Source organism: Cetorhinus maximus, chromosome 22, assembly GCF_964194155.1.
Source record: "Cetorhinus maximus chromosome 22, sCetMax3.hap1.1, whole genome shotgun sequence".
Classification (NCBI taxonomy): Eukaryota; Metazoa; Chordata; class Chondrichthyes; order Lamniformes; family Cetorhinidae; genus Cetorhinus; species Cetorhinus maximus.
In genome coordinates, this window is record NC_135900.1 from 58,150,161 (window position 1) to 58,173,182 (window position 23,022).

A 23,022-nucleotide genomic window follows, 5' to 3' on the forward strand; every position below is an offset into this window, starting at 1 on the left:
ACAAAGGGGCCTGGGTGTCCTTGTACACCAATCAATGAAAGCAAGCATGCAGGTGCTGCAAGCAGTTAAGAAGGCAAATGGTATGTTGGCCTTCATTGCGAGAGGACTTGAGTACAGGAGCAAGGATGTCTTACTGCAGCTGTACAGGGCCTTGGTGAGAACACATCTGGAGTATTGTGTGCAATTTTGGTCTCCTTACCTAAGAAGGGTATACTTACCATAGAGGGAGTGCAGCGAAGGTTCACCAGACTGATTCCTGGGACGGCAGGATTGTCGTATGAGGAGAGATTGGAACGACTAGGCCTGTATTCACTGGAGTTTAGAAGAATGAGAGGAGATCTCATTGAAACAATTAAAATTCTGACAGGGATGGACAGACTGGATGCAGGGATGATATTTCCTCTGGCTGAGGGGTCTAGAACAAGAGGTCACAGCCTCAGGATATGGGGTAGACCATTTAGGACTGAGATGAGGAGAAACGTCTTCCCTCAGAGGGTGGCGAACCGATGGAATTCAGAAGGCTGTGGAAGCCAAGTCATTGAACATACATATTGGAAATAGATAGATTTCTGGACTCTAAAGGCATCAAGAAGTATGGATGTTGACTTTATTTAAAACAGAGAGCGGGTGAGTGTGTGGACTTCATTTAAAACAGAGCGGGTGAGCGGGTGGACTTCATTTAAAGCAAACAGTAGATGAGCATGTGGACTTTATTTTAAAACAGAGAGCAGGTGACATCATTTAAAACAGACAGTGGGGAGACTTCATTTAAAAAGAGCGTGCGGAGTGCAACTGATTGGTGAGTTGGATTGGTGAGTATTTCTAGTCTTTAGATTAAAATTAAGGTCTATAGTTTGTGTTTAGGTCTCTAGTCTTTATTTTCTCTTTCTTAAAAATAGCTTGTTAAGTATAAGATCGATATTGGTGTAAAAATTAATTTCAATAAAGTGTAAAGAGTGGGGATTCTTCAAGTGTAAAGAGCAGGGATACTAGAGTAATTAATAAATAAATTTAATTAAATAAGATAACGATGGCAGGATGGGTGATGTGTTGTTGCTGCAGCATGTGGGAGCTGCTGAACATCAAGGTGATCTGGAGCAAACACATCTGTACCAAGTGTTTGCAGCTCAAGGAACTTCGGAACCGAGTTAAGGAGCTGGAGTCTGAGCTGCAGACATTGTGCCACATCAGGGAGGGGGAAAGTTACCTGGATACTTTGCTCCAGGAGGCAGCCGCACCCCACAGGTCAGATAATTCGAATTTGGTCCATGATCAGTGACAGGACGGTGCGACTGCAGGTGAGGCAGGTATGGGGACCCTGGGGGTAGCATTCAAGAAGCCTCAGCCCCTGCAATTGTTCAACAGTTACTAGGTTCTTACAAGCTGTGTGGACAAGAGCGGGGAGTGCAGGGAGGATGAGCGAATTGACCATGGCACTATGGTACAGGGAGCCATTCAAGTGGGGGAAGGAAATAGAAATGTAGTAGTGGTAGGGGACAGTATAATTAGGGGGGTAGATACTGTTCTCTGCAGCCATGACCGTGAATCCCAAAGGCTCTGTTGCCTGCCTGGTGCCAGGGTTAAGGACATCTCTTCAGGACGGGAGAGGAACTTGGAGCAGGAGGGGAGGGATCCAGTTGTCATCATCCGCGTTGGTACCAACGACGTTGATAGGACTAGAAAGGAGGTTCTGCATTTAACTAATTAGGTTTCAAGTTTAGAAATATCACTCAACTATTGTCTGTAGTTATACCAAGTAGCTTAACTAGTCAAGCTATAAATTTGTTATATTGCCCCAGTACCAGTTTAAACTATTGCCCACATTTAGAGGAATAAAATCCTAAAATATTACCAAACAATTACCTACCTGCTCACCTAATTAAAGCTTTGAACACTCACTAGCTTCTGGAGGCTGAGAAAAAAAAAGGCAGCACCTCCTTTCCCCTCTGCACCAAATTCCCAAGTTAGCCTTCATGTTTGTCACACTCAGGCCTCCTCACATTCTGTACCATAGTAAAACCTATCTAATTTAATAGAGAGCTGATGGCTGTCACCCAAGTTTCAACAGTTAAGTCAGCTTCCTGCTACATGATTAACATCTATTCACTTTCCTTGATTAACAGATGATTGCCACTGCCAGGTAGGGTCTGTTAATTAGCTAGCAGTTAACTAGCTTGCAGTTTTAAAGTTCTAAGTCAGAGTCAGACAGCTAATCTAAATTATGGCTTCAGAAAAACTTACCAGAGATTCCCACCTGTGTCAAATTCCCAAGTTAGCACTTGTACCTCATTGCACTCAGGCCTCATTACATTCTGTGCTCCCACAAATTGAAAATGAATTATATTTTACTTGGAGTGATCAACATGTAAAAAGATCTTCCATGTGGAGTATTGAGTCAACAATGTTCGAGTCACTTAAGAGACAGTTAGCTGCTTGGATGATATGCTTTTTTAGATGAATGATCTAAGATGGATGGAATGACTCTCCTTACTCCTAATTATGTAATGAATACTTAGATAAGCTCACGATTCCTGCCGATAGTTTTGTACCTTTAAGCTATTGGGTAGTCAGTCGTTTCAATATCATGGGGAGAATTTTCTCCCCTTTGGGCGGGCTGGTCGGGAGCGGGCGCAGAGCCGATCATCACCCGTGATCGGCTGCGCGTCGCCATTTTACGTGGGCGGGCCAATTAAGGCCCGCCCAGTGTGACGTGCGCCCGGTGGCACTCAGCACTACCTGTGCAGGCGGGGGGAGGAGGGAGAGCCGGGGCCTGAGCTCTTTCATGGAGCTGCCTCAGGGAGATTAATTTCATAATGAAACATTGGATAGAGAAAATAAAATTATTCAGACATGTCCCCTCATGTGACAGTAACACATGAGCTGGGACATGTTTATGAATTTTCATAAAATTTTTATTGAATTAATAAAACCTTCATGAAACCTCATGAGGTTTCATGAAAAATACGAAGGCCGCCTGGACTCTTCGCATGCCCGCCAACCTTAAGGTTGGACGAGCAGCCCTGTTCAATTGGTTCATTAGATTATTAATGGCCTTAATAGGCCTTTGACAGTTTGGTGGGCGTGCAGCTGACTCCTATGCGCAGCTGAACTAAAGATTGGAATGTCGTGTGGTGACACCCGATGACACCGCGTGTCATTTTGCGCATCGTCGTGCGGGGCCCGCTCCTGCACGCCGACCAGAAGATTCTGCCCCATGTAATCTTACTTAGAATTAATACATTCTTAAATGGGATACCAAGCAGTATCAAGGTTGGGAGAAGATTTAAAAAAAATACAATGTTGGCTTAGAAAGCCTTTGAGACATCTGTCATCCAGACATTGCTAGAAACTAGAATGAGATAGCAAGTTCAAACCGCTTGCATAACAAAGCATATAAACCATTAACGGCTAATAATTGGAACTCAGAAGGCTTGTTTCTATGTTATTACTCACCACACTAGGTCTCAGAGCTGTATAAATGCCAGAAAAGTGCAGTCCTTTCTTTCTCAAAGTACTAGTTGCCATCCCAATTATTTTATCTAGAAATGGAATTTAAATGATTTATGAAATCCAGAACATATACATTTAAAAACAAAAATAGGTCAGTCAATGCTAATATGGTTGAAATACATTTAGTTTATCAACATGAGGAGAATGAATATTGGCCTAGGTTTCTGATGAATACTCATCTGAAATAAGATATTGGGCTGAATTTTCACTTGTAAATATTTATACAGGAAAGTTCCTAAATTTAATAGATTAACATTCACTATTTTGAAGTCAAGCACATGACATTACGTATTTTACTGTATTTTACATAATTTTTTAAAGTGTTGAATCAGAACAACTAGGATTGTTGATTGTACCCTTACATACTGATTAGTTGAATGTTCCAACAAGACATTACTGTATTTTTTTGAGAATTTTCACCTTCTTTGCTCAGACACCTAAAAATATTGAACTTTGTAGGTGGGGGCAGCAGTGGTGGGGAGGAGGGGGGTGGGGGGGCGGACGGAAGAGAAAGAAAATAATACAACAATGGGATCTTGTCAACAGGCCTATCGAGACAATTCCCACCCTGCTATCTGAAGAGCCCCAGCTACAGAATGAAATGGAATAGCAAGTTTAAAACTTTCATGCGGTTTTAGCTGTTACTATTTTTGTAGGAGATCAATGGTGACTGGGGTTGGAGCGTGTGGGTAGTGGGTGAATGAATAGTGGTGGGAGGTGCAACCAATGTTGATGACAAAACTTTGTCTACTTTGCCTAAAGGTCTCACTGAAATTCACTTCCAGAATGCAGACCTGGAATAAAGTAAACAAAGATGAACTCATTGCTTTATTCACTCAAGCATACCCATATCCCGCAATACATCAGTACAGTGCAAAGTGGAAAGGTGATGCAGGTCTATACCATCTTTCAGCAATCCAACTTGTCCTGGATCATTTCCAAAAATGCAATTCAAAATTAACCTGCATGAAATCAGTTAAAACCAGTTCCAACTTGTGCTTTAAGCTTGCTCAAAATTCTGAATTACAGGAAAACACATTTGTAAGGTGACAAGCTGAACCATAATGCTGATTTACTAGTTAATTATAAGCAAATGTTGCAATTAGATAATGTAATCTTCAGCAGGGACTATTTCACCTATTCATCTTTAGGCAGGTAATAGTTCACGTTTTTATCTTTAGAGTGGAAGATTATGTTATGGATTTTCATTGTGAAGAAAGCAACTTCTCAATATGTAATTAACCATGAAATAATTAATACAGATTTAAACACATTTTAACATTTACTTCTTTTGGTTTGAGAGAATATTTGAAGTTATATGAAATTATGCCATAAAACATGTAAGTAACAGGGCCAGTGATAATTGAAGATGTGTAATCATATTCATCAGGCTCTGAAAACATAATTACATTTCTTTCCCAAAACCTTTTGAATTAATTTATTTTTATAGAAAGTAATCAATCCTTTGTTGCAAACCTCAATATCTAACCACTTGTTTTCCAAAGCAACTACATGTACATGAGATGCACCTCCTTTTCCCTCAATCCTATTCCCACTAAACTGCTGATAACTCAACTTTCCCTTCTAGTCTCTCTTCAAGCGTTGTTCCCTAAATGTATATCAAAACATTAACAAGACAGCTGTTTAAGTGAACAATTGAAAAGAATCCATCTTTAAACATTGTTTAGATTGTTTATAAATGGTATTTTTTTAAGACTCACCTTGTTCCACCCTCTCACCTCTCTTTCAAAATCATTGTTCTTTACCACCCTCAAGTGAGATAAAAAATTTCACACCGAGATATCTTCACGGCTTTCCTCCCTCAGCCACTACACTAATGACTTCTCATTCTTGATTATTTCAACCTTCATATCAACTCAGCATACTCTTTCTGCTCTGAGTTCACTGCTCCCTTATCCTCCATAAATCGTTCCCTCCACCTAAACTCCCCAACCCATATTCACAGTGCTCTCTTGACCTAGCCAATTTGCCTGGTCTTGCTACTCCCACTGTATCAATTACAGATAAGTCAATCTCCGAATACTTCCTTGTAGCACTCACCACCCATAACCCCTGTCCACTTTCCAACCCTAACTATTTCTGTACCCATCCCTGGAAAAAGCTAAAGCCCAATTCACTTACAACCATGTTTTCAAAATCTGAACCATCTAACCTTTGGCCCTCCGTTCACAGCATTTTTGCAGCTACTGATTTACTCAACCATGTACCTTTGATGCCCAGTTCCCAATAAAACCATTGCTCTCTCTTACCCTGGCCATTCGCCCGTAATGACCTTCATCTCTGCTCCCTTAAGTCCAGAGAACGCAGACTTGAAAAAATATAGCGGACAACTAGCTCAGCCATCCACTGCCAGATCTGGCTGGACTACTGAAAACACTGTCGCTTTCTGGTCTGCTAAAATTGCTCACTATTTCAAAACCATCCCAGAATGCAAGATAACCCCAGGCTTCTTTTCTTTACTAAAAACAGTCTTTCTAAGCCCTTCTCCCCTGTCCCTCTCATGCACTACTAAAAAAATCAGTGCGAGGAGCTCATGGACTTCTTCTGTCACTTAAAAAAAGACATCTGATCAGCTATCTCTGCCACATCCCTCCATTCTACTAGCCCACCCGGCTAAACTTTCTTTAATGCTCCCCTTGTCTTACCCCCGATCTTTCATCTTTCTCTAGTTTTTCTCCTATCTCCCCTCATGCCCTCTCTGAGCTTATCTTGTCCTTGAGATGCACTTCCTGGTTCCTCGATCCTATTCCCACTAAGCTGATGATCACTCAACTTCCCCTCCTGGTCTCCCATGTTAGCCAATATTGTTATCAATTCTCTCTCTTCAAGTGTTGTTCCCCTCTCCTTTAAATCTGTCATTACACCTCTTCTCAAAAAACAAACCTTTGACCCCACTGTTCTTGCAAACTACCATCCCATCTCCAACCTTTCCTCTCCAAAGTCCTTGAACATATCAACATCTCCAAAATCTGTCCCCATCTTTCCTGGAACTCCAAATCTAAATCCTTCCAATCAGGTTTCCACCTCTGCCACAGCAGTGAAAGAGCTCTTAAAGTCACAAATTACCTCTTATGTGACTGTGAAAAGATAAACTTTGCCTCTTTGTCCTTTTCAACCCATCTGCAACCTTTGGCATGGTTGATCACACCATCCTCCTACAAAGCCTCTCCATCATTATCCAGCTAGGCTGGTCTGCCCAATTCTTATCTACCTAATTCTAGCAAGAGAATCACTTGCGTGGCATCTCTTTCTGCTCTCGCACTGCTCCCTGTGGTTTCCTCCAAGGATCTATCCTTGGCCCTGACTATTTCCCAAATACATGCTGCCCCTCAGCGACATCATCTAAAAATGCAACATTAATTTTCACAGCTATGTTGATGACGTCCAATTCTACCTCACCGCTACCTCTCTCAACTCCTCCACTGCTGCTAAATTATCAGACTGCACATCTGACATCAGACTGCAGAAATTTACTCTCATTAAATATTGGGAAGACTGAAGCCATTGTTTTTGGTCCCTGTTCCAAACTCCATTCCATAGCTTCCAACTCCACTCCACTCCTCTCCCTGGCAACAGTCTGTGATGAAGCCAGTCTGTTTGCAACCTTCATGTTACATTTGAACTCAACATGAGCTTCTGACCTCATATTCATGTGCCATAACTAAGACTGCCTTTATCCATCTCCATAACATCACCAACTTTGCCCCATGTCTCAGTTGCTGTTGAGACTGTCATTCATGCCCTCACTACCTCGAGACTTGACAATTCCAATGCACTCCCACATTCCAACCTCCAGTAACTTGAGGTCAACCAAAACTCTGCTGCCCGTGCCTTTGCTCACACAAGTCCTGTTCACCTATCACCCCTGTGCTTACTAACCTACATTGCCTCCCAATCAAGCAACTACTTGATTTTAAAATTCTCATCTTTGTTTTCAAATCCCTCCATGGCTCCTTATCTCTATAATCACCTCCAGCCCCACAACCATCTGAGATATCTGTGTTCCTCTAATTCTGATTGGCCTCTTGTGCATCCCCAGTTTTAATTGACCTGCCATTGGTGGCTGCACCTTCAATTGCCTGGGCCCTAAGCTCTGGAATGCCCTCCCGACACCTCTCTGCCTCAGATCCTTGCTTTCCTCCTCAAAACCTTCTTATTTGACCAAGCTTTTGGTCATCTGAGTCAATAACTCTTTGGTTAAGTGATTCACTTGATTGGACCTCGGTTGGAGTATTGTGTACAGTTCTGGACGCCACACTATAGGAAGGATGTGAATGCATTGGAGAGTGTGCAGAAGAGATGTACAAGAATGGTTCCAGGGATGAGACACTTTAGTTTTGTGGAAAGATTGGAGAAGTTAGGACTGTTTTCCTTGGAGAGGCGAAGGTAAAAGAAGACTTGATAAAAGTTTTCAAAATCATGAAGGGCCTGGGCAGAGTAGGTAGGGAGAAATTGTTCCTGCTCGTAAAAGGATCGAGAACCAGAGGGCACAGCTTTAAAGTGTTTTGCAAAAGAAGCAAATGCGAGGTGAGAAAAAACTTTTTCACACAGCGAGTAGTTAGGGTTTGGAATGCATTGCCTGGAAGTGTGGTGGAGGCAGGTTCAATTGAGGCATTCAAGAGGACATTGGATGATTACTTAAATAGAAACAATGTGCAGGGTTACAGGGAAAAGGCAGGAGATTGGCACTATTTAAAATGCTCAGAGGACCATACAGACACGATGGGCTGAATGGCCTCCTTCTGCACCATAACAATTCTGTAATTCTGTGATTCAGTGTCATATTTGTTTCATAATGCTCCTGTAAGCTGCTTCGGACACCTTATTACATTAAAGGCACATAAATATGTTGCCATTGTTGTTGCTGTTTTTAATGCGAGGTAGGCAATTAAAAGTGTGTACACATTGACAATACGAACAATGTGATGTTTAGCAGAAAACATTTCAAGCCAGCTGCTTCCATAATCTATTTCAACATGAACTTTATCTCAAGGATTTAATATCCTTAGCAATTGTTATCCATTAATACTAATATAAAGCTCTGTATTAGTTATCTGTCTCCACATCTCCACTATTACCTTTGGCCTGTTACCTTCTACAGGTAAAACTCCCCTCCTTCTAGTTTCACTAGTACACTAACAATTGTCCTGTGGACTGTTTGAGGACATCTATCAAAACCCGCCAGGTAGGCAATAAACTTAAATTCAGTCTTTAACATTTTTAAACCAAGATAAAATAACAAAGTAAAAATCAATCTTACCATTGTCAGCCAGAGTCTGTGCCAATTTCAAATCAATTGTTCTATTAATTAAGACAAAGACATTTTCTTATTATCAATGTGTAATGGTGATAATTAACACCATTGCTAAACATAATTCAATTACTTGAACTCTTTAAGATTTATGCTTCAAAATGCATTCATGGCAGCTATAAACTGAACTCTGGGTGTAAGGGGCGTAAGGGAGGGGTAGCAACTCTCACAGGCGGGCTTATTGCAATCTTTTGAAATGGCTCATTCTCATTGGTCTTCGTCTTCACCCAGCTCTCACCTGTGGCTCCAAGTAGTTGTTATCATGTGACAGCAGCCACACCAGGTGAAGGTAGCCTTTGATTCTCCAAATTTCAGTGACTTAGGGGCTTATCCACCCTGGCATGTGAAGACTGACTCGGGTGGACTGGGTAGGTGAGACCAATCTAAGATCTAATGACCTTGAAGGCAGGTCAGCACCATGCTGTGGAATGCATCAAGCTCGACATGACACAGAAGACATCCTGGTCACCCAGTACATCCGGTTCTATCTCCAGCCATCTAGATTCATCTTGCCACTGGACCAACACAGGTTAGACTGAGAGAGTGAAGCTGACAATGTGCAACTCTCCCTATAATCCAATTCACATGCAGGTCATGTTCATCATCTGTCATCTAGCAGCTGTCATAGGCTCTATGATGATGAGCGAGTGACATAACAGCGTGTGAGTGTTCACTGGGAGCTGCAGCCATGAACCTGCACATAGGTAGTTCAAACCATATGATCATTTTTCACTGGAAGGAAACAGAAGTGGAACTTGGAAGCTCCGGTGGGTCAGCTCAAAGAAATTGGTACAGGTTACACATTCTTTTGGAATGGCCATGAGAAGAAGAATGGTGCAAAGCTGGCTTAGGAGCTACTGTCATGAACCATCTTGTCAGTACGTTGACTTGCTTTCTCTAGGGTGTTAATGACCACCAGATGGTGCTGAAAGTCCAACAGGCAAGCAACTCCCATCAGTGTGTAAAACCACTACCATGACCAGCCCTGAAGAAGTCAAGGATAAACTCTATGATGACCTCCATTCCTTGACTGCTGCTGTGCCAAAGTCACACAAGTCTATCATTCCTGGTGATTTCAGCGCAAAGAGTTGGTGCTGATCACTAGGCATGGACAGGGGTCATCGGAAAAAAATGGGGTTGGCAGCTACAACAGCAATGGTCTCCTCTTGCTGAAAATGCATGCTGAGCATGAGTTCATAATCAGCAACACAGTTTTCCATAATCACAACAAGACGTCCTGGATGCACCCCTGTTCTACATTTTGGCATCTAATCGACTATCAGGAATAGGGACTGGCGGGATGTGTAACAATCCTGGCAGTCATGAAGAAATCTCTCTCAGAGAAACTTGTGAGCCACCTGTATAGAGCAAAAATGAACACTCACTGCACTGAGGATGACTGGACGACCTTAAAGGGTATAGTGTACTCCGATGCCTTCCATGATAGTGATCCTGAATATCACATGGATGGGAAGCCACTCAATCTGAGTTGACTCCAGGCAAAGCCCAAAGTCTCCAAGGGTATACTTTGTGATTTCCTTAATATTGATTACTGTGCACTACCTGCTGGACATGCGATGTAGCATGGAATTGTTCTCCAATGCATGCAGCAACTTCAGCCTTATAATCATCATGAAGAAAACTGAAGTAATATGCCAGCCAGCTTCAGGAAGCTCTAACTCAAGCTCAAGGTTTCAGCCCATGACCAGAACCAGTCAGCATTGGATAAGTTTGCTGATCGCGACAGCGCACTCTCTTGGGTTGTTTATATTAACGAGGCACATGCAAGAATCACCAAAGCAAATGTAGCCTTCGGCAGACTTCAAAAATCAGTCTGGGAATGAGGAGGAGTAAGTCTGCATACCAAACTTAAAGCCTATAGAGCAATAGCCTTGTGCTGTCTGTCCTACACATGCAAGGCTTGGACCACGTACCAGGATCTTGCCAAGAAGCTCAACCATTTTCATTTGAGTTGCCTTTGGAAGCTTCTGAAGATCAGATGGCAGGTCAACATACCAGACACAGAGGTGCTCACCTGAGCTTGCATGCCAAGCAAGACACCATATTGAGACAGTCACAACTGAGTTGGGCTGGTCTTGTAGCTAGATTGCCTGACATTCACTTAGCAAAGTGAATCTTTGATGGAGAGCTTGAGTCCAGGGTGCGCTCTCAAAGGAAGTGCTACAAGGACACTCTGAAGGCTTTGCTTAGGAGTGCTGATGTTGACCCTGAGTCCTGGGCAAAGCTTACCCAGGATTGTTGCACCTTGTGCAACCAAATAAAAAAAGAGTGCAGCCTCCTTTGAAAGCTAGCAGATAGCAGGGTCAGAGAGAAAATACAAGAGAAGAAATCACAAGCCAGCAGCTCACTCAAAAATCAATTCTCTGTGGTATCCTGTTCCATTTGCAGCTGAACCTTCGGGGGGCAGATCAGCCTTAGCAATCACCTACCTACCCACCAGAACCCTACCAAACAACCCAAATGATGGACATGGTCATCTTCACCCCGAAGGACGAATAACAAGCTTAACTCTCAAAGACTCATTGCAACATCCATACGCTCCTTCTATCATCAAAAACATTTTTTAAAAAGCTCACTTTCTTACCCATCAACTCAATTAAATTATATTCTTCATCAAAAGTACTAGAAGACACTTGGACTCCCATGGTATTGCTTTTGATTAGTCAGAGGTAACGCTATTGCAAGGAGGGGATAGTTTGGAATGGAATTTGGGGAAATGATGCTTATTTCCCCAGAAAATATTTGGGAAGAGGTTTGTGAGAGTTCTCCCCAGAGTCACTGAAATGTTTTTAGTTGAATCCTGGAAAATAATTTATGTTTCTTCCATAGATTTAAAATTAATAAGTAAAACCACAGTTTCATAATAAATACATATCTGCATGTAACATTATTCTCTCGACTTTGGACACTAGAACTATCAAGAAAGATATAAAACTTCAAAAAATATTAAAATAATTTGCTTCTTTGCCAAAAAGCTCTGCAGCATTATTTAAATTACCAAAATATTCTACATAAATTTCCATGTTTAAGATAAGAGCTTGACTCAATCTTTCTCCAGATTAGTATATAGCCCTTCTAGTACTTGTTACTTATTTTTATGAACAATCATTTTTTTTAAGATCTGAAAATAAGAAATTGTATGAAAGGCAGATTTTATAACCATTTAGAAGACATTAATAAATATAAAAACTTCCCCAAATCCTTCCCCACTTAGTATTGTATTTCTTAGCTCTGTCTGAGCTTGGTTCTGTCATTGTATGTGCAGCTGATATTTACTACAGACCATTTCTTTTCTTTCAAAGTTATCCCAGGAAAAAGTTGAAGAATTTGTGTATTATACAGTTCACGACGTTTTATATGGAAAATCTAATTGGAATGATCTTAACTACTTCTTATGCTGATTCCCTGGTGAATTTTAGCTCCACTAATTTTTCACAGGCATGCAGGACGGCTTGGGGCTTACAAATAGCTTGTCCTAATGTGTTCTATGAATTGTCAGGCTTGCTATGCACTCCCAAAGAAAACATTGAACATGTGTATTGATATCTCTAGCCTGCAACCTGGTGATTTTCTGCAGCTTACGGTGATAGATCCAGGCAAGTCCCATGGACTCCAAGCTGAAGTTTCCCACAAAAGGCAAGTGCATCTCAAATACAGAAAATTCTATTTTACGAAAAGCTCAATCACATATTCTTTGCCATTATGTTGCAAATATTATTCCAATAATAAATTCTCAGCTCAGTACTGTACGCAAGATGATAACTCAAAAAGCATTTTCAGCAATTTGATTGGTTTGGCAGCTTCTTTTATTGGTATCAGTTTCCCATTTCATTGTTTTTTGAATTTCATAATTAGAACATAAGAACTAGGAGCAGGAGTAGGCAATTCAGCCCCGTCAAGCCTGTCCCGCCATTCAATACGATCATGGCTGATCTCATTTTGGCCTCAACTCCAATTTCCCGCCCTCTCCCCATAATCTTTCAACTCATTACTAATTAAAAATCTGTCTATCTCCTCCTTAAATTTATTCAGTGTCTTGGCATCCACTGCATTCTGAGGTAGTGAATTCCACAGATTCACCACTCTTTGAGAAAAGTAATTCCTCCTCATCTCTGATGTCGTTTTGATTCCCAATCCCACTTGTTTTTGACGCAGTCTCCCATTGGTCAGATCCGATATATAATTTTATTTTTGAATAAGCAATCTGAATCAATTAGGTGTAAATGTAACTCACAAGTTTACAGAAAACATGTGCTTGATGCAATTTATTTTTACATATGTACTATTGGATGTACTTTAACCCTTTAATTTACTTTAACAGCAATAGGGATGTTACACCATTTAACGCACACTTTATTACCAGATTAATGACTTATGGTGACTACTCGGCCAGTCAAATTCTGTTTATGTTATGTGGTATTCTGGGATTTTTACCTGTGGTTTGTGGATCGAGTTAAATAGTCTCCATTTTTATTTAAAAATTGCATATTTACGGACTTAATTATTTTTCTCCCTTTACTTATAACACTCGGTTTTTAAACTCTTACAGTTTTGAATACAGAAGAGTTACCAGGTCGGAGATAAGTACCCGAATCATGCAGAGGGAAGTTATCTGGGAAATAGGGCAGAAGTGAGAGAGAAAATGGAGGGCTGGGTGGCAGTGAGGAAATTGGGGCTGGTGTCCTGGGGCTATGCAATTACAAAGGGAAGGGGACTGTGGCCTGGCAGTGAGGTCGATTATGTGAATAACACCAAATCAATGGTATTTTTAAGTAAATTTGATGTAATAGAAGCAGGTAAATGCAGAAAAGAAAGCATCTGACTCAACTGTTTCAAGTACCCAGCAGTTCAAAACAACCCAACAAATTATTACAGGAGTTTGGCGCCAAATTGATCAGTACAGACAACTTGTACTGATTAGTGCAACTAAAAGAAATCTGCACTGGAGGCAGAGGCACCAGTTAGTTATCCCAGGAAGGATGAAAGCCTTAAACCAGCATGTTTTTCAGTAGAATATACAGTATTGGATAAAATACAATATTCTACGTACAGAGCAAGGGCAGAGAAATTTATTAATTTTGCATGCGTAAAAGTATACTGAGAATTTTATTTTTGGAGGTGGGGCTCATGAAGATGAACAGTATCAATGTTGGAAATGGCACTACTTTTTTATTTTGGGTACCTATTATAATAGATTCCACCTCTGACAGTTTTGAGATTAAGAATGGGGTGAATCGTGGCTGCATCTCTAGCCCCTATACTGTTTGGTATTTTTACCTCTGTTCTACTGAGCTATGCTTTCCCTGCCAACATGGAAGGAGTTACCTGTACACATAATCAAACTCCTAAACAAGACCGATAGTCAACACAAAAGTGTGGCATGCTGATCAGAAAACTACTGTATGCTGATGATGTTGCAATAGTTGCCCAGACAGAAGACCAGCTCCAAAGGCTCATCTGTCCCATGCCTGTGTCATGTTCTCCCTCACCATCACTATCAAGAGCTGGGAATTCTGTGGCGAGTAACTCACCTCCTGACTCCCTAAAGCCTGTCTACCATCTACAAGGCACAAGTCAGGAGTGTGATTGAATACTCTCCACTTGCCTGGATGAGTGCAGTTCCAACAACACTCAAGAAACTTGGCACCATGCAGGAGAAAACAGACCGCTTGATGGGCACCCAATCCACCATTTTCACTGTACACCAGTGTGGTTCACAGTGGCAGCAGTGTGTACCATCAACAAGATGCACTGCAGCAATTCACCAAGGCTGCTTTGACAGCACTTTCCAAACCCACCTCAAAAGACAAGGGCAGCTGATGCATGGGACCACCACCACCTGCAAGTTTCCCTCCAAGCCACATGCCTTCCTGACTTGGAACTATATCACCAGTCCTTCATTGTCATTGGGTCAAAATCCTGGAAATCCCTTCTTAACACCACTGTGGGTGTTCCTACACCCCTGGACTGCAGCGGTTCAAGGAGATGGGTCACCACCCCCTTCTCAAGGGCAATTAGGGATGGGCAATAAATGCTGGTCTAGCCAGCAACACCCACATCTCATGAAAGAATTTGTATAAAGAGAACTTTAGTTATGGACAGGGTGTTGTGTCTCTGCCTGTGATCAGACTCGACAACACACCACTGGAAGCAGGCAGCAAATTGTGCTACCTTGGATCTATGGTGAAAGACAATCTTGGCACAGAGCTCAGCACACATATTGGAAAGGCAGTCACCAACTACCAAAACAGGCATGGACAAACAACAAAGTAACCCACAGGACCAACATGCTTATCTACAAGGTCTGTATCCTCAGAACACTGCTAAATGGCAGAAAAATCTGGATGACCTACACCTACCAAGAACAAAGACTCAAAAACTTCCATCTCCGGTGTTTTTGATGCATCCTTGGCATCACATGAAAAGCCAATGTCACCAATGAACAGTCCTTTCTAGGCCAAACATGCCAAGCATGCGAGTGCTCATCAAGCAAAGAAGGTTTTGCTGGTTTGGGCATGTGCACAGGATGAAGATGGCCACATTCCCAAACAAATGCGAAATGGAGAGGTAGCCCATGCCAAAAGAGCAGGGTGCCCAAAGCTCCAATTCAAGGATGTTGTCAAAAGAGACATGAAAGCTCTCAGCATCAATCATGACAAATGAGAAACTCTAGCTGAAGATCCATGCAAATGGAAACACCATCTGTGGGCAGGAGTTCGCCACCATGACAACATGTGGTTTCAGAAGCTCCAAAGCAGATGCCAGCCCTGCAAACAAAGCATCAGTAGAGATCATCCCGCACCACTGGTAAGGAACAACTTCACATATGGCACTAGTGACAGATTTGCCTTTCAGAATCACATTTTCAGCCATCAACAATGTGCAGCAGATGACCTCGCCAAAGCTCTGAGGCTGCATTCCCATCATCAGATGGAAGGACATTAACCTATTATAATAAGTATGAAGCACTTATAGGTTAGACAGGGACTAGAATTGATGCTTTCTGTATTCTTCTCCAGCAATGTGTCTTTGCCAGAAATTCAGAAGATTATATTTGGAGGGTGCAGTATGTCCATCTCCTCATTGGCATAGCCGTCTTCTGGATCAAAATCTGCTCACATTATCTATTATTGGACACAAAACTATGAATCAAATAACAAATTAACTAAGTATCAAATGTATATCATCAGGTTCAACACATTGGAATATAGTGATATGCATGTTTATTTAATAACTTAACATTTACTTTCAGTGATAATGAAAGGATCAAAGACAAACTCTCACTGTAATTTATTGTAAGGTTTATAACAGCTCTTATCAGATATTCCTTTATCTAGTCACAATTTAAAAAGGTGACAATGTACCGTACAGATTAGGTTAGGAATTTAAACACATACCTGTCGACTGGTGTTAAATTTATCATGATTAAGTTTGGTTTTGAAGGATCTATTTCCAGTTCTGTATCTTCAAAATGGTCAATTTGAACTTTGGTCCAATTTTGATTTTCCTGCAATTGTTTTATGGCCCTCCAGTCAACTGCTGGCAGAATCAGGGATGAGTTTGAGGATTCAAGCAATTGCTGGAAAAGATATATTCCACTGATCAGATTTAGAGAACAGACTTCACAAATCTATCTGCTTGTAAAGGAGAACATTAAAACACCTGATAATATACAAACCTCATTGAGTAAAGTATATTCCCTACATATTTTAAGTCACTTTAGAGTATAATTTTCTCTGCTTATTTCTCGGCTAGATCCTAGATCTAGAAATACACAGACTGAACAGACATGCATTCCTTTGTTACTCGGCCTATTAGTTTTGAACATAGTCTAAAGTTGGTGTAACATCCGGAAAGGCCTTTGTTAAGAAACTTTTAAAGTTTTATGCATGGAGGGAAACTAAAACAGAAAATGTCTCCTGAACTTCCATTTTAAAAATTAGGATTTAGCAGTGCAAAGGAAGGCCAAGTTGGTCTTCGCTCAGTTGGCCTGCCCTGTTCCTGTTTTGTAGGGTTGTGTGCTATGCATTTGCAGATTTTATCAAAAAGAACAGGGTGAAGAATCTTCGACCCATCTTAACAAGTTATAATGGTGGAAATTATCACTGTAATTTACACAATAATGTGAAACAACATCATCCAGTGGTGTGTGCAAACCTGGTCACTTGAATTAGCTAGTTCAGGTCTAGATCCGAGGTGGGTTTTGTGGAAAGCAGGGCTACATAGAGAAAATAGACTAAATGTAAAAAAAAAATGACTTACTCTAATTAGGAAACATTTAAACTAGAAAATTGTAGGGTGAGGGTAGAGAAGCACGAGAGAGAAGAAAACAATTATATGATAAATGATTATGATAGGGGCGGTGATGTAAGACACCAAGGGCAGAATTGTCCCAGATTTGCACTAAGTGCAGTAGCGGGCGTGAAAAATGATGTTTTACCCACTGGCCGCAATGGCAGGTTTTTGCTCCGTATTTGTCCGCCTCCCACCTCATTAATTGTGCAGCCACAGGAAACATGCCGTCTTGTTGGCGGACGGCCTCTGAATGACCCGCCATGCCTTTACTCGTTACTGCACTCCAGGTGCCATATCTAAACTGCAGCAGCACACACAGTTCTCAATACTTGCAGCCCAGGATTGCTCCAGTGAAGGCATGGCCCTGAAAGCCAAGAAAAGTTCAGTGACCCATCACTGGAATGTCTTTTGGAAGCCCGTCATGATATCCTCCACACCCATCCTGGCCGCTGGCAATCCAGCAATCTCACTCTGGCTTGGGAGGCGGTGGCAGTGGTGGTCAGTGCCAATGCTGCACACAAGAGGTTGGCCATCCAGTGCAGAAAGAGGATGAATGACATCATCTGTGCTGCCAGGGTAAGGCAACCATCTCATCACTCTAAACTCTCACACTCACGAGGCCATCACACATTCAGTGGCATCTCACTCACAGCCAGCTCAAGGGACATCACCTCACTCTCTCACGCATACCCTCACATCTCCATCTGGTCATTTTATTAAGGCCATTTGCACAGATCAACATGTGCGCCCACACACACACAGTGGGATACCCCGCTTCCCCAGTACAGCCCTTGCCCTGCAGGCTCTTACCTTGCCTGAGGCCACTTTTCCCCCCTTCCCCAAGCAAGCCCAAGCCCTACAACCATTGAAAAGCCACCCCTGCCTTATAGCTGATCTGTGAGCCCCCTAAAAAGTGATGTGGTGCTGCCTGCAAAGCCTGGAGCTCTAGTATGTCATGTGAAATGTATGCTGATGACCGCAAGTGCTGCCCGGAGCAAGATAGGCAAACAAACCTGGAAGTCCCAAGCAAAGTGCAGCCCACCAGGTGCACGTTGCTTACGTACAGTTGTGACACGCGTCAGTGTGCTTGCCCAGATGATCCAGCATGGGGGGCATGATTCTGGCGAGCAGGGCTTATAATGAGATGCTAAAGTATTGGAATTAGGACCCCAATGAGTAGTGGTGTGAAATGCAGCCTGCCATTGACGGGTGGAGCGGACGATCGCAAACTGGTTTTACGATGGCGTAAAAACGATTTTTGGCCTTCTCGCCACTTGCGCCTGACACCAACGGGACCGGACGATTCCACCCTAAATTTACTGAATAATGAAGGACCTCACAGTGGGATTTGTATAATATTTATAAAGTTACATAGTTACAAAGATAATACACATTTCACATGTCATACTGGAGCTTGAAGACTAAGTATTGGGAAAGCTATGTAATGGATACGTGATTCAAGGCTGAGGATGGACCTCTGTTTCATATGCTGACTTAACCTGTTTAGAAAAGCTTGGGGGTTGATAGCTCTGTTCATAAGAGATCTGAGAGTAATTAAATAAATCATATAACCCAAAGGAGTAAGTATTTGAACAGACACAACATAAAGCAGGCTCTCGTTGGAGGAAACCAGCAGAGCAAAAGAGAGTTTCTTAGAGCAGCTTATGGTTGCTTTACAACTATAATGACATCATCAGAATTAAGAGTTAGAAAAGAAAAAAATGCACAAATATGTTATGAATAAGGGACAGCCAGCATGGATTTGTTAAAGCAAATTATGTCCGATCAAATTCTGATTGAATTCTTTGATGAAGTAACAGAGAGGATAAAATATAGTAGTGCAGTAGATGCATATATGGACTTTCAAAAGACATTTGTTAAATTACCATGTAAATATTCAGAAAATAGAAGGGATTAAAGGCAGCTTGTGCATGTAATTGATTATGGCTGGGAGACAGACAGTAGTGATCATGTTTAACTGGAGAGAAGTATGCAGTTCCCCAGGAATTGGTATTGGAGCCATTTTTGTTCGTTATGTATAAATGTTCTGGACTTGTGTATAGGAAGCACAACTTCAAAGTTTGCAGATGATACAAAACTTAGCAATATGGTAAATAGTGAGGAGGATAGTAGTGGGATGGGCAATGGCATAGTGGTAATGCTGTGCGACTAGAGGCCCAGGGGACACCAGTTCAAAGCCCACCACGGCAGCTGGAATATAAAGCTAGACTCAGTAATGGGGACCATGAAACTCTCATTGATTGTCGTAGAAACCTATTTGGTTCACTAATGTCCTTTAGGGAAAGAAATCAGCCATCCTTACCTGGTTTGGCCTTTATGTAACTCCAACCCCAGAATGATGTGGTTAAATCTTAAGTACCCTTTGAAATGGCTTAGTAAGACACTCAGTTCAAGGGCAATTGAGGACGGGCAACAAATGCTGGCCTTGCCAGTGATACCCACATCTCATGAAAGAATAAAGAAAAGTACAAGTCAGAAGAACATAAACGTTATGGCGGAAGTGAGCAGACACATAGAAGATGCCATTTAATGAGGATCAGTAGGAAGCAATGCATTTTAGGAACAACAACATGGAGAAGCAAGTTAGTCAAAATGGTACTACTTTAAGGGGAAGCAAGAGCTGAGGGACCTGGATCTACACATACTTAGGAAGTACGTAAAGACCTTGGGGAGGCTTTGAGGAGGTTTATCAGGATAATACCAGGGTTCAGGGGCTTCAGTTATGTAAAGAAATTGGAGAAGCTGAGATTGTTTCCCTTAGAGCAGAACGAGTTAAGAGGAGCCTAATAGAAATATTTAAAATTTTCAGGAGTTTTGATAGAGCAAGTAGGGAGAAACTGTTTCCTCTGGTAAGTGGGCCGATAACCAGAGGTCATAAATTTAAAATAATTGATGTAAGAACTCGAGGGAAATGAAGTGAAATTTTTTCACACAGAGGGATCTGAAACATACTGGAACAAATCTTCCGGTCTCCAGATTGCTGGAGACCGGACATATGACTGAGATGTGTGTCCAGACCTGAGGAAGTCCCGAAGTGCAGACCTATTCGGGAATTTCCCGGGAATTTCAACTTCCAAACAGCAATTCCCCTGCTCCCTGGGACCCTCCACGAATGTTCTCTGACCCTGAGTTACGTTCGGAGACTTGGGACAGATCAGATGTACCTACCTGAACAGTTAGTTGCCCAGGAAATGTTAGGCAGATTAAAACCTAGTCTAACTCTGGGGTAACTACACAACTGGCCCCTCAATCACCCCCATGACCCAACCAACTACTCCCTCAACCCCTCAACAATCCTGGTGACTACCCTCCTGACCACCCCTCATTTCCTATGTTCCCTCAACTCCCTGACTCCCCTCCCAACCACCAAACCACATCCCTGACCAGTTGACTAGCCCCTAACCACTCCCTTGGCCATCCAGCTACCCCCCCCAATTATCTGACTACCCCACCCCACCACCGGCTACCCTCCCAACGATCCGACTACTTCCCGGCCTGCCTTCAATTAAACCCCTGACCATCCTCCCGAGCTCCCAGCTATCCTCCTAAGCATTTGCCGACCCCTCCTGACCATCTGACCTCCCCAGATCCCCAACTAACCCCCGACCTCCTGAATACCCCAGACTGCCCCCACGACCACCCTACTTCCTGACCACCCCTTGACCTGACTACCCACTCACCTACCCTGTACACACTCACCCACCTCCCCCCTACCCACTTACCCCCTCATCCCCTTCCTACTTACCCATTTAGCCCTACCCACTTCACCCCCTACCTACATCACCCACCTACTCCCTATCCATCTCACCCACCTACTCACTCACCTACTCACTAACATCCATTCACTAACATTCAGACTGGACATTTAAACTTACCATATGGCAGCAAGTGCCATAAAAATGGGTCTCGTCTTCCCCCTACTCTTCTACGGTCCGTTGGGAGTTCTCTGAGGGATGCTGTACTCCACATTTCCAGGGCAGCTAGGTTTGGAAGACCCTGGTAGAAATGTGAAGCAGCAGTGGTGTGGGGAAATTTACAAACGCTGCACCAATTCGAAGATTACTGCCGCTCCTTGGAAGACCCAGGCCACTACCTGAAAGGGTGGTCGAAGAAGATTCCATAGGGACTTGCAAAAGGCAATTGGACAAGTGCTTGAAGAGGCCTAATTTGCAAGGTAATGGGGAAAAAGTTTGGGCCTAGGGCTAAATTGGAACAGCTCTTTCAAACTGATAGCACTGGGCCAAATAGCCTCCTTTAGTGCTGTAATATTATATGATTCTATATTTTCACAGCTTACAATCTGCTTTTAAATAGTGGCACTGTCCAAGTATTACAATATTCATTTAGTAACGCTTTGCAGAAATGCAAAAGTAATGGAAGGTCACAATGATGCCCTTCCCCCGCTGTTTTTAATAATACAACAAAAATATAGCTGTGTGTCTGGTCAAGATCTGTTTCAACTAAATGAGGAGAAATTTCTTCACTTAAAGGGTTACGAATCTTTGGAATTCTCCACCCAGAGAGATGCTCAGTCATTCAGTGTATTCAATAAAGAGGTTGAGAGATTGTTGGGTATTTAAGGGATTTGGGAATAATGCAGGAAGATGGAGTTGAGTATAAGATCAGCCGTGATCTTTTTGAATGGCAGTGCAGGCTTGAAGGGCCAAATAACCTACTGCAACTTATATTACCTATGTCCTTATGTTTTAAAGCATTTATTATAGGCATCTACAGTGCTCACACCTGGGGGCTCATTTCCCTTACATTTAAAATGTTCAGCAAGTTTTCTTTCATTTCTTGCACATTTAGTCTGTAAACTACAGTATAACTTTCAGCTTTGTGCAGAAAATATACAGCATTATACTTTTGAAGATATTAATTCACAACCATTAGAACTAATGAGTCTAATATACCAACATCAATTAAGCCCAAAGTTCAAATCAGAATCTCATTTCTCATCTTCCAGTAGGTAAAACTGGACAAATATCTTTGAAGAGAAACAAATGGTCGATTACAACTGTTACAAACACAGCCGATGTTATTCACTGAGCCAGCCAAATCCCAGAGGGAAACTTGCCTTACTGATCAAAATGCTTTTTTTTGTATTTTGAAAATGAGGGGAAAACTACTAACCCCAGTAGCATAGAATCCCAGTAACATTTTTAGGATTTTAAAATTAAAAGATTAATAACAAGAGGAAAAAAAACTTAAGTACACAAGATTGAAATTACACAGTTAAACAGTCTTATAGAACACTCCCCCCACCACCAAAACCTCACTTGGTCAAAACACACATGTAAACTACTTGGAAACAGCTCCCTTATAGATTTTTAGCCATAAAAATCCAGTAATATTACCCAAGGCAAAATCTGCTGCTCCTTTAATAAAGTATACCACACGACTTCTCACTCTTTTCCACTCAGTTGTGGAACCGAAGGAAGTTCAGAAACAGGCTGCTTTCAGAAAACAAAGACTTCTCTGGCTTGAAACTGGATGGCTGCTTCAAATTCACAACTTTTCTCAGTACATCTCCCCCACATAGCCAACACAACTTAACTAAACATCCTTCCTTAAATATCCTTTTCCCTTTGATCTTAGACTCCATTGTTCTAAGCACCTCTTTGAACTTAATTTTTCCAAAATATAAAAATCTTTCATATCTTACTATTACCTCCACTTTCAGGTAAAATAAAATTTAATAACCTTTTCTTGTTTACTTATGAAAGCTTTGTAAGGTATAAAAGTCCCTTGCCACTTCTAAACTCCCTTTGAAATTTAACAGCTGAAAAGTCGTCCTTTCTATCACCTAATGCAAATTTTAAAACCCAACCTATTTACTCCTA

At 41.9% G+C, this 23,022-nt stretch overlaps 1 protein-coding gene across 1 annotated transcript in view; it reads right to left on the reverse strand.

The window, feature by feature from the left end:
- LOC144696723 (V-type proton ATPase subunit S1-like) overlaps positions 1–23,022 on the reverse strand; it is a 72,043-nt gene that overhangs the window by 19,752 nt on the left and 29,269 nt on the right. The window contains exons 4-6 of the mRNA XM_078568376.1: positions 16,261–16,442; positions 8,792–8,832; positions 3,454–3,539 (exon numbers count right to left, since the gene is read on the reverse strand). Coding sequence (XP_078424502.1) covers positions 3,454–3,539; positions 8,792–8,832; positions 16,261–16,442 — 309 coding nt within the window. The remainder of the gene's footprint in view (positions 1–3,453; positions 3,540–8,791; positions 8,833–16,260; positions 16,443–23,022) is intronic.